Below are 12,416 nucleotides of genomic sequence, written 5' to 3'. Positions count from 1 at the left end.
CTGCGACTCACCAGGAAATGATGCACAAAGTGCATTTGTCTGATTCCTCCATTTCCCCCTCAATAAGGGGACGGGCACGACCATTGGCGTTGTCCCCCACTGGTCAGTCGCGTCCCTTTGCCCTTTGTCTAATCCCTTCATCCCTACCGCTTCTTGATTACATGAGCTCATCGTGCTTCAGAATTTGCACTTCACAGCGGCGAGCCCGCTATATAAAGGAAGAGCGAGCGGGGGGGAGACCGGGCGGAGAGAGAGGGAAGAGACTCGACTCGAGGAAGGACGCGTTGATGAGGTTTGAAACGCAGATACGTTTGATGAATCTCTCAAGTGTTCATAGGAAGTGACGATGCAAAAGGAACTTGGCTGATTGTTTGATTAGGTTTTTAAAGACAAGGATTCTGGAGGACTCTCAGACATGGACAGCCCTTCGGTCCGGACACCGCTGCTCGGTGCTTGCTATTACCCTGCGCTGCTCGCGTTCCCTGCACCCCCACCACAGCAGACTCCTCTACCTTTCGGGGCCACTGCGGCCATCAAAAAGCCTTCCTTCACGATCGACTCAATCCTGTCCAGCTCCGCGACTCGACCTTGGGCGGTCGCACCCTGTTGCCCATGTACGCCGGTCTCGGCCCTCGGCGGTGCCACGAGGATGCGTTGTCTGGCAGGGACCACCCGCAGACCCGCACTCCTATGCGCAGCAACGCTCACCTGCAGTACGTCTCCCCTGGAACCGGAGTTCCGTGCAGCAGGTGAAAACCGGCCGCGAATGTTTCCAGCCATTTGGTTGAGTTGTTAGTTCTTCTTTAGTGCTGTCGATCACGTACTTTGGGGTGCTTGCGGTGCAGGACGGAGCGGGCAGATCCACGGTGCGTCTTCCAGTGGTAGAACCGGGAAGGTGAAGCGGCTTCGGACCATATTTACGACGTCGCAGCTGGAGCGCCTGGAGCGGGAGTTTGCCAGGCAGCAGTACATGGTGGGCAATGAACGCTACTTTCTGGCCTCCTCTCTCCGACTCACTGAGGCACAGGTGTGTGTACCTTCCAGCAGTGCACACCACATTTTGCACACAAAGTAATGTTTCAATAAGGTGTCCTCACTGGCAGGAAACCCGAGATGCATCCACACTCACCTTTGAGCTGTGTAGCCTGGGTTTGAATCCCAGTCCAGCTAGAAACTGCCATCCTGGTGTTTCACAGGCACCGTCCATCGGATGAACCTCAAGCCGTGTGTCCCTTCGACTAGAATTTGTTGGTGTACGTTAAATATACCACGGTGTGTTTCGTGAAGTTTGGACAAGTTATCGGCATCACCCTGAACAAGTTACAAATTCCTGTTTTATTTGGAGCACTGCATATATATATGGTGGCTGAACCACATTTTCAGTGATGATTCAACTAGCGGGTTGAATCCAGGATTGAATCCCAGTATAACATGTATTTGTTCACAACACACCACCTTCTCACCACCTGCTCTCTTTTTGATATACAAGGGGATTTCTTCTGGTTGCCCATCCAAGATGAAGGTGGCCATTTCGCACTTCATGTGTGAATACCCACGGAACTTGAATTTGTTTATAGTGCTGAAGCTGCGGCTCAGTCACCAACCACACTCTGAGATAGCAAGCAGTGTAACCTGGTGTTAGGGAATACCTGAGAAGATTCAGGAAAGTATTGATACTTGCATAGATTGGGCTAAAGATTGACAGTTGTAATTTAACCTGAGCAAGTGTAAGGTGTTGGGGATGGGAAAGAACAAGGAAAATAGAGATTACAGGATGCAAAGGGTCATTTTGGAGCGTGTTAAACAGGAGAAAGATCTGGGGGTGGTAATAGATACGGGAGGTAAGCAGGTAGCACAATGTCAGGCAGCTGTAGGTAAAGCAAATCGGGGTTTCGGTTGTATTCGGAGGGGGATCATTTATAAATCAAAAGAGGTGGTGTTAATGTTGTACAGAAATTTAGTGAGTGCCACATCTGGAATATTGTGTGCAGTTTTGATCACCACAACGTATGAAGGACATGGATGCCATAGAGAGGGTTCAGCGCAGGGCTACTCGATCGATTCTGGGCCAAGAAAGGCTCAGCTATGAGGAGCGGCTGAAGGAGACAGGGCTTTATACACTAGAAAGGAGGTGGTAACGAGGATATATGATCGAGATGTTTAAGATAATGAAAGGTAGAGATAAAATAAGTGTAGATGAATTATTCATCAGAGTAGACAGTGATAGGACCAGGGGCCATAACCTGAGAGTAAAGAAGAGGAGAGTTAAGACGGTTGCAAGGGAGGGGACTTTTACTCAGAGTAGTTAATGCATGGAATGGCCTACCTGGAAAGGTGGTGGCAGCAGAACCAGTGGATAATTTTAAATTAGAATTAGTTAAGTACCTGGAAGTTATGGAGATAGACGGGTATAGGGATCCATCCATCCATCGGGACCATACTCTGTACAGAGAGCGTCGGTGCTGCCGAAGCAGTCTCCAAAGCTATTGGGCACAATCCTGGACGGGTCGCCACTCCGACACAGGATACTCGAATGGCTCAATCATCCCAGCAAGCTGATACTCAATTTTGCCAACCTCAGAAGGACGACAGGCTGAGTCAACCACACCTGGTATTAATTCAACAGCCGAGCAGGATTTGAACTCAGGACCCTATAATCCCAAGCCTGCCACCCTAACCATTGAGCCAACACCAGGCATGTGTGGGGATGTTGGTCGGGATTTTAGTTAGCTTAAGCATTGATGAGTGATCGTATGCATCCGCGTGTTGTTGGGGTTGTCCGCGTTGACAAGGGGTTGTGTGTGTGCTTAATGTTGTGTGTTTCTCACTGAAGAACCACCTTTGCCCACTAACCCACCCCCCCCTTACAAAAAATAACATTTTACATTTTTCTTGCTTTATGTAAATTGGTGTGGTATGTTGATGTGGTACAGGCATGATGGGCTGAATGGCCTCATCCTGTATCTAATTTCTTTGTGTATCAGACCACTTGCGAGCTGCAGTTTAGCAGGAATTTGGAATGCGTTAAGGGTGCCAGCGATAACTCAACCGACTCTTCAGGAAAGACACGGTGACTGGAAAATTTAACAGCCACCAAGTAAAGCTAGCAGATGGGACATCAGGCTTAGTGTCTATTTGAGGGTCCAGTCGTTTTGTGGTACAACACCCTGCATAAAAGTCATGTCGGGAATCGAACCCACACCAAAATCCCTCATTAGTAAGTATGCCACCTCTGTACCACCCTCTCAGACCTTACGAGAGATAATCAGCAAATCCTTGGCTTTTCATAAATTTCAATGACTGGTAAAGATCATGCCCTTCGAAGAATGGGGTAATCCTCCCACTTCTATGATGTCGATGTTTTCTTCTGCAGATAATTGGGTTATTTGTTATTGCTTGTAATACTCTCACACACCAGGAGTGGCACTATATGGTCAACATTTTCTCGAGAGAAGTGGGTTTGTCACCGAACTCTCACCCCCACCACCAGGACTATGAATCATGGTACTGTCTAAGACTTTGTACCTCCGCCACTCCCTGCCCAGTATAACGACAAAATATGATATCATTTTACACTATCTCGACTAATCAAATTTTCTGAGTTTGGGGAGTATCGAGATTCAGCCAAAATTGTGACTCTTAGAAAATATAGATCGTGTTCGGAAATACAAAGCAACGAGTTGAAAAGACCCCTCCCATGTCCCCTCGCCCCCCCCCCAAGACTATGTGGGGTAAGGTGTTCTGTGAACTATCTCGTTTTACAAGGAAGTTATCCACTTGAATTAATAATGATCACTCATGTTTCTTTCAACTTCTCTGTTAGACCATTTTTGTATACATTGTCGTGGCTTGTGGAAGAGCTAGTACACTGAACGGATCAGGAAATAATAGACAAAAACAGGAAGCAAAGCATGCATGTATGCGGTGGACAAGTTGGACACAAGGGATGCATGGGGTGGACAAGTTGGATAAAGAAGGAAACTCCAAGGAGAGAAAACTGGAAAATTGGGAGAAAAAGGGATTTGGGTGGGGTCAACGAGGCTAGTAAAGATCATGGTTTTGGATAGGGGATGATCTGAGATGGTGGTGAACCGCTGTCTTGAAGATCTGTGGGAAGAATGAGATTAAATACGATGTAGAAGTTGGTTCCACAGGTGGGAAAAAAAAGCAGGACCAAATGAGTGGACGTGAGCAGTGGTCCTGGATTTAGGTAATTTCACCAGCAGGTGAATGATGGTGGACCATGTGAGCCCTGCAGACACCTGTGGGGGAAGGGAGAGGGGACAAAGTATGGAAAGAGCAGAGGGTGCAAGACCAGAAAGGAGGTGGTAGGAGACAGAGACCACCGACCTGTCTGAGATGCCAAAGTGATACTCCCGTAGATTCAGCTTCATCACAAGAGATTCCAATGATCTTAAAGCCCTTGATTTCCATGGCATCGAGTTGAGCAAGATGTGAGGCAGGCGAACTAGCCCAGAGGGGAGAGCAGCACTCCATCAAGCTGTGGAAGAAGGCTTTGTAGGTGAATAGAAGTTCAGGTCTGGTAAGGAAGGGCGTTGTATGGCAGAGGATGCCCATTCAGTGGCTGGCTTTGGAGGTCAACTTTGAAATGTGGTTTTCCTAAAAAAAGATCATGGCTGATAATGAGACCCAGGAGTTTGAATGACCGAACTTCCTCATGAGGGTAATTTTTAATTAAAAAAAAAGTAGATCGGAGGGTTGCAAGACAAACCTTTCGGAGAGAGATAGTGAGAGTGTGATATTTGTCAGGATTGAGATATATTCCAAGTGTTTGTCCAACTTGTGATTATTTTTCAAGGTCTGAAGAGAGGAAAGAGGCTGCAGCCTGCCTGTCTGAAGGATGAGGTATGTCACGGCAGAGGGTGGACTCATCAGCAAATAGATAAAGAGGATGTTCCAGAGAGCGAGATAGATCATTGATGAAGATCAGGAAAAGGACGGGGGCCAGAACACTGCCTGGGGGCACTCCAGCCTTGACAGGGAGAGGAGATGAAAGGATTCCATTGAGTGGCAATCATTGGCTACGAGAGGAGAGAAAGTCAGTAAGCCGTGTGTGGAGTTGGCCTTGGATGCCATCGGCAGAGAGTTTGGAGAGTAAGGTAAGGCAGGATGCCAGAATGTATCAAAGGCATGAGATATGTCCAGAGAGATGGCCCTGATATAATGTCTGACATTGAGGGCCTCCATCCATTGTTGGGTGAGTAGAAGGCAGGGCCGCAGACGTCCGGTTTTTCCCAGACATGTCCTCCTTTCCGGTCCTATCTGGTAGACTTTTTACCCTTCTTTAAATGGTTTACTCATGTTTGTACTTTTTCTTGCGGTGATAAAATGCACTTATGTATTGTTTGGACCAGGACAGTCAAGTACAAGTCTGGACTACTCCTTCATAGTATAAGGGACACATTTGAACATTGACACTCACGCTTCCTCTTCCTGTCGAGAGAGAGAGAGAGAGAGAGAGAGAGAGAGAGAGAGAGAGAGAGAGAGAGAGAGAGAGAGAGAGAGAGAGAGAGAGAGAGAGAGAGAGAGAGAGAGAGAGAGAGAGAGAGAGAGAGAGAGAGAGAGAGAGAGAGAGAGAGAGAGAGAGAGAGAGAGAGAGAGAGAGAGAGAGAGAGAGAGAGAGAGAGAGAGAGAGAGAGAGAGAGAGAGAGAGAGAGAGAGAGAGAGAGAGAGAGAGAGAGAGAGAGAGAGAGAGAGAGAGAGAGAGAGAGAGAGAGAGAGAGAGAGAGAGAGAGAGAGAGAGAGAGAGAGAGAGAGAGAGAGAGAGAGAGAGAGAGAGAGAGAGAGAGAGAGAGAGAGAGAGAGAGAGAGAGTCCAGTTGTGTGCTCAGTCCGCGATTCAGTGTCTTTTCTGAATCCGTACCGTACACCCTATTTGATTTTCTTTAAGAGCTCTTTACAATGGCAAAACGAAAGTGTAATTTCACTGCAGAACTAAAGACAAAATCCCTGTGTTTTCGAAGTGGTCGAGAAGAATTGGAATCCGAGTGCTTGGTATGTGGAGCTGGTACATACGTCTCTCCGGCAAATAAAGGTGTTATCGGTTTACAATCTCACGTGGGCTCGGACAAGCACAATATTTCAACTGGAATAACGGTGGTTTGCAATCAAAATTAATTGATTTATGGAACGCACCTAATAAGACTACCGATACAATTGCTCAATAGGTAAAGGAAGCTGTTGAAAAGTGTCCTCTTTTTTTGGAGTGTCCCTCTCCAGAGTGTCCTCTCTTTTTTTTGAAAGTTAAAATATCGTTGAAGCAGCATGTCCAAGGTGGTAAAATGGTAACCTGGTCTGAAACCAAACTTGTAATCTGAGATGAGGTTGTTGGAGAAAAGGAAAGATCTCATATCAACTGCGATGATGGATTCCATGATGATTGATGATGATTGAAAGTTAGCTGATAGGTCTGTAATTGAGGGGATCCGGTTTTTTTGCACCTTGTTATTTAATGCAGTGATTTTGACAGATTTCCGAGCAGATGGAACATGACCTAGTGCAAATGATACAGTGAAAAGGGCAGACAGAGATTGTGCAAGATCAGCAGAGCAGGTTTTTAGGACATGTGAGCCAATACCGGCCGGTCCAGTAGCGGAGTTAGAATTGAGGGTTGAAAAAAAACCTTCTCTACCTTCTCAGGTGCAAAAGACACAGAGTCCAGGAGCAGTTGGGTATGACAGGGAAGGATAGTGGAGTCTCATGAGTGGAGTCAGCTGTGGTGCCATTTGAGTAGAAGGGAGGAATGGAAGGGGAACATACTCCCGAGACAAGCTTGACAAGATGTCACTAGGTTTTACAGGAGGGAGACAAGTTTAAAAGTTCATTCTTGAGGTTGGACAGACGTTGTTTTCTGGCTCTCCTGAGAGTAGACACACACTTGTTGCAGACTTTTTGGAATGCACTGAGATTACCTTCGATCAGGTTAGCCTTTCAGGAAGATAAGGCAAGTTGTTTTAGAGCAACTTCCTCACCACAGGATGCAGTGTGCCATGGGTGGAAAGAAGGGTATGATAATTGAAGAGGAGATGGGATGAATATGTGCATGAGAGAGCAGGTTTCTGTGGAAGAATTCCCAGGCTGAGTTAACATCAGGGCAGTAGATATGGGAGACCAGTCCTGAAGAGAGATGGCTGCTTATAGTCCCTGCCAATCTGCTTGAGTGAAATTCCCAACTCGCCGTCATTGAGGCAGCTCTTTGATAATAACCAGAGAGATGTTGACTTTCACAAGCATATGATCATAAAAACCAATTGGAGCAAAGGAAGAGCAGGAGATATTTGCAGGAAAGTTAGTCATCGAGTCCAGAAGGGAGGATTTGCCATTGGGAGAAATCCAGGTGGGAAGTTTACAGATTGAATCAGTCCCATGGAATCACAGAAGTCCTTTGCTGAAGTGCCATGGCTGGTGAAAGAGGTACCAACACCCAGCCAAGTTGCATGGTGATAATTGAAATTGCCATATATGAGGAAGAGAGGGTTGGGATGAATGGATAAACGTTTGTCCATGTTGTCTGAGAGAGAGGGAGCGATGGAGATGGAGTCGTCACTGTTGGGAGAATGGTACAACACACAGATGAACAAGAGGTGGGAGCAGAGGGGAAATTGAGTTCTTGATATATAAAGTGCAACTCCGGCACCAGGACATTGTTCAGGCCTATCAAATCAGAGGAGACAGTAGCCAGGGTGAGATACGAGGGAGTCTAGGACATCCCATGGGAGGAAGGATTCTATGAAACAGATGATGTCTGGTTCATCGGCAGCAGCCTGGATTGAGAGATTTTTCAGGTTAGAGGGGAGACCTCGGATTTTTCAGGTCCACACAGTTAGAGATAAGGGGAGAGGAGGCTTTTGGATGGTTCTGGGTGGGGTGGAGGCTTTGCGGAAGCAAAGTGAGGCTATGTGGGCAAGGGGGAAGGTTTAAGTGTGAGCAGTGTGGCAGAAGATTAGTGTTTGTGGTGTGCGGGGGAAGGTTTCGGTATGTGGGGTGTGGGGGAAGGTTTTAGAAGGATAGTTTAAGCGGAATCCTTTAGGAGGTGGGGTAAGGGTGGAAGTATTGAGATGGTGAGGTGAGGAGGGATGCAAGAAGGGGAGACATGAAGCTTTGAGAGGGTGGAATGGGGGTGGATGCTTTCCCTGATTCCATATTCCCAACTTTAACAGATGGAGATAAAGATCATGAGATGGGAGATAAGAACACTTCTTAAACACATGGAGAAACACTGAACTGTATGACTATGAGTGGGGGTGAGGGGGTGGAGGGGACAGCAGGGCGAGGTTTGTGGACGAGGCACAGAGCAGAAAAAACCTTAAAAAAACTAACCTTTAGAAGAAGAAGAAGAAGAAGAAGAAGAAGAAGAAGAAGAAGAAGAAGAAGAAGAAGAAGAAGAAGAAGAAGAAGAAGAAGAAGAAGAAGAAGAAGAAGAAGAAGAAGAAGAAGAAGAAGAAGAAGAAGAAGAAGAAGAAGAAGAAGAAGAAGAAGAAGAAGAAGAAGAAGAAGAAGAAGAAGAAGAAGAAGAAGAAGAAGAAGAAGAAGAAGAAGAAGAAGAAGAAGAAGAAGAAGAGAAGCAGAAACCTATATTCCATCCGTCCATCCATTGGGACCATACTCTGTGCAGAGCGTTGGTGCTGCCTAAGCAGTCTCCTTGGCTATTGGGTACAATTCTGGACGGGTCGCCACTCCGACACAGGATACCAGCATGCTGGCACTCAAGCTGTTTGAATTTTGTGTGCGGAAAATCAAGCCGGGCATTAGCACAGATAATTTATCGCAAACCTGATACATCACAATGACGTCATATTCCTTTTTATGACGTCATCATTAATAGGACGAGGATTTTAGCTCATTCGAGCTTGTTTTTGAAATGAGGAAAGGAAATAGGAATATAAAATAGGATAGTGTTGAGGAAATAGAAGCAAGATACCTGGGAATACACCCAGGACTAAACAGGGCACACTTTCTGTCGGAGGAAGGCCTTAACAATATGAAACAAACAGCACAAAACAACAAACAAATTAACATGAAATATTTAACGGGACGAAACAGCAACACACTGATGAATGACAAACAAAACACGACAAATCCGATTCACAAAACTCAGCTTTGGTGAGGTGGAACCAAGCAGCTCAACATTCACCGTACATGCTCGAAGAACCCAAACTGGAAGGTTTTCAGGAAATAACTCAGCCCACCGATAGGTCGGATCTGGATTCAGGCCGAAACCAAAATCAAATCGGATTGTTCTCGTCACCGACCCAATTCATCCGCATCGTTTTGTCATAACTGATCCACAACTTTGAAATATCATGCGAAAAATCGTTTTTGGCCCTATCTCTCAATGGTGAAGAAACAGTTGGAAATTTTAAAAACTCTCGTATCCGGATTCGGATCTTCACCAAGATCGCAATCAATCCATCCTTGTCAAACACCCAACCTGTCCACAATATTTCGTCCGTATCTATCCACAACTTTTGCAGATATCCTACTCAAAGACAAGCAAACAAAGACAGAGAGACAGACAGGGGTAAAAACATAACCTCAATCCACCATTGGTGCCAGAGGGAATCGATCAGCAAGTTCATTCACGAAGAGTCGACGAGTTATCGCCGACAACATGAACAAATTCCAAATCCTCCCCCTAACCTACAGAGGGTACTGCATCAGTAGCACAGCCGCTCCCTCCAGCCAATGATGAAGCCCGAAGCCTTGTGATGTACACGAAAGAAGAATAATCAGCAAGCAAGGGGGGGGGAGGGATGATTAATTAATAAAAGTGAATTTATATAAGGTGGGAGATAGGTGTGCAGTGGGTTAGATGAGGAGGAAAAATGGAAAAGTTTTTTTATATACAAAGAGGAGTATTTGGGAGAGGGGTGTATCAAATATTTAGAGGGGTAGGTAGGGTTAAAGATTGTGCCGATTTGCATACATAATATGTTTACAATCGCAATGCTTTATTTCATATCTACATGCAGTGATGCACCAATGTGTTCTTCTGGATCAGGTTAAAGTTTGGTTCCAGAACCGCCGCATCAAATGGCGCAAGCAGAGCTTCGAACAGCAGCAAGCCCGTCTGGTCCGGCTGGGCTTAGCTCCACAACAAATGGAGAAAGGACACCCAGGAGGCAAAGAAGGGTTGGAAAATGTAGTACCCACTTGTCGAAGCCAACAAGACCGAGCCTGACATCAATACCTGTGGAGCGGGTCTTGCGAAGAAAGAAGCTTAACGGGGAAGAGAGCATGTGTTTAACAGGATCAGCTCGATGCAGATACTGGGAAGTCCCAGAAGGACATTGCGGAGAGTGCCATAAGAGTGGAACGCCCAATAATGGTGGAGAGGTTGGAGTGCGTCGGATGGAATTGTGGTTCACCTGACGCTAATGATTGAAAAAGTGGTGTTGGAGTGTGGTGGAGATTTCCAGCTTCTAAATCACTGTGTAATGAATGGGTTTTGAAAAAATGTCAGTTTTGTGAACAGTTGTACACCAATTCATGCAAAAAAGAAACTTTCATTCATATATTTAATGACATATTATATTTTCTTTTTTGTTATTTAATAAAATTGTATTTTTTAAAGGAAAGCATAATAAAGACCATTTTAGCTGATATTCTAAAAAGGTGGCATCATGACATCCATGGCCCATTCGAGAGGAGGACCTTGTTGAAGATTGTCATCTGATCAGAAAACAAGATCTGCACCACCCAGACCCACGTACAGGCTACACTGAAACAACATGGAAAGTTTCATATGCAAAAGGGTGTGCCTCAAAACGGTAACCATCCACGGTGCCAGTCCACCTTTGGGTCAATTTATTAATTATGTATGCAAATATGGTGCCATTTGACCTCCACCACCCACATTGTGCTCTCAAAATGTCCCCTTTCCGTGTATTCCTACATCGTAAGATCAACCTACATTAGAACCTCCTATATAATAAACAACAAGAGAGTTCATCGAACACCTGACCCAATGCTGTCTTGGGAAAAAAAGGATGTGGGCGGGGTCTGCGAGCAGCAAATTCGATTTGTCCTGACATAAAATGCTGTAATATTTTGTCCAAGTACTGCTACGCAGAAGGGTTTTGAAAGTATCATTCAATGGAAATTAAAATAAGGATTTGAAAGATTGTCGAAAAAAAATATTCAGAAGTTTACCACCATTGAGGCAGTGTCTTTTCCACCACCTTATTTAACACGTTACATTAGTTATCCGTGCTTCTTGTTTGTGTCCTTTATGACGTCCTTAAAAACAGTAAGTTTCCTGTTTGGAATGATTTACAACTTTGTTTGACCATAAGACAGGCAGACAGAGTAAAAAAACAAATTATCTCACTGCTCCATATCCATGCCTGATCGGGACAAGTTCAGAACCGAAGTACGGTTAAACGACACATTCGTTTTTCCATTCATGTTCAAAATAAAACATTCCATTGAAATCATAAACTGACATTGGTAGACAGAAGTGAACCAATTGATTAGCCCTGCTTTTCGCTTCGTTCACGTATGTTAATTACGAGTATATGGAATCATCAGTAAACCACCGCCTCACCGTCACTCATACGTATTTTTGACACATACCTTTTCCTTCACTCTTCTTATTCTTATTCATCGTAGACTTATTATTAAGCTCTCCAAATCCAGGCTGACTGCATGCCTTCACTCCCTTGCTTCTCTTTTCTCCCATTTGTGGAACCGATTTTCAATCCCACTTTTCCCTCCACGCTCCAAGTAAACATTTCACCATCACCTCATGTCACCCCCCATCCCTTCCCTTTTATTTGCACTTCCTTAACCCAACTGAACCCTGGCAGGTTACTGCTCTCTTCTGGCAGGTTACTGTGTTTTCTCCACTCCTCTCTCGTGGTTTCCTGATTATTCATTCCCTTGCTTTATTTTGTCCAACTGTGGCCTCCATCTCCACACAGTCAGTTTGTTACATCTTTACCCTCAGTCACCTCGCTGTTTTATGAGCCGAGACCTCATACAAAAAATCCAAATAAATAAACAATGTAACAAATAAACAAATAAGTATTTTTTTTGGGGGGGGGGGAATTTTATCCATCACAAGACGACCCGTGAACCCGTTGGGTTCCCGTTGCGACAGCGGTTGATAAAAAAATCATTAAAAAAAAACATAGCTCCAGCAAACTATACCACTCAGGTTGTTTGCATTGATCAAATTATCCCGAATAGTACTTGACTGAATTGGGAATTGATTCTTTAAATATTTTTTTCATTGTCAGATTTGAACGAAACTTGATACTGCACACCGTAGGAGAATGTTGAGTAAGGTGGGCCAAAAATTTTCGCACTATCGTGTACTGTTTTGGCTGTATTTCGGGAACATACATACATACAAGATGAGAGTTGAAATGAAAGCGAGAGAAGAACCTTCAGAGT

The 12,416-nt window shown here is 45.0% G+C and overlaps 1 protein-coding gene across 1 annotated transcript; it reads left to right on the top strand.

The window, feature by feature from the left end:
* Positions 1-261: 261 nt before the first annotated feature.
* Positions 262-10,632, top strand: LOC147033965 (uncharacterized). The gene is made up of 3 exons (XM_085884994.1): positions 262-749; positions 846-1,027; positions 10,021-10,632. The coding sequence occupies exons 1-3, from the start codon at positions 416-418 to the stop codon at positions 10,198-10,200; spliced, it is 696 nt and encodes a 231-aa protein (XP_085741120.1). The 5' UTR covers positions 262-415; the 3' UTR covers positions 10,201-10,632.
* The last annotated feature ends 1,784 nt before the right edge of the window (positions 10,633-12,416 follow it).

Source organism: Eptatretus burgeri, chromosome 1 (assembly GCF_056783735.1).
Source record: "Eptatretus burgeri isolate ZD-2024b chromosome 1, Ebu_testis_v1, whole genome shotgun sequence".
Lineage (NCBI taxonomy): Eukaryota > Metazoa > Chordata > Myxini > Myxiniformes > Myxinidae > Eptatretus > Eptatretus burgeri.
The sequence above is the reverse complement of the archived record's forward strand: the minus strand, read 5'-3'. Positions and strand labels throughout refer to the sequence as shown.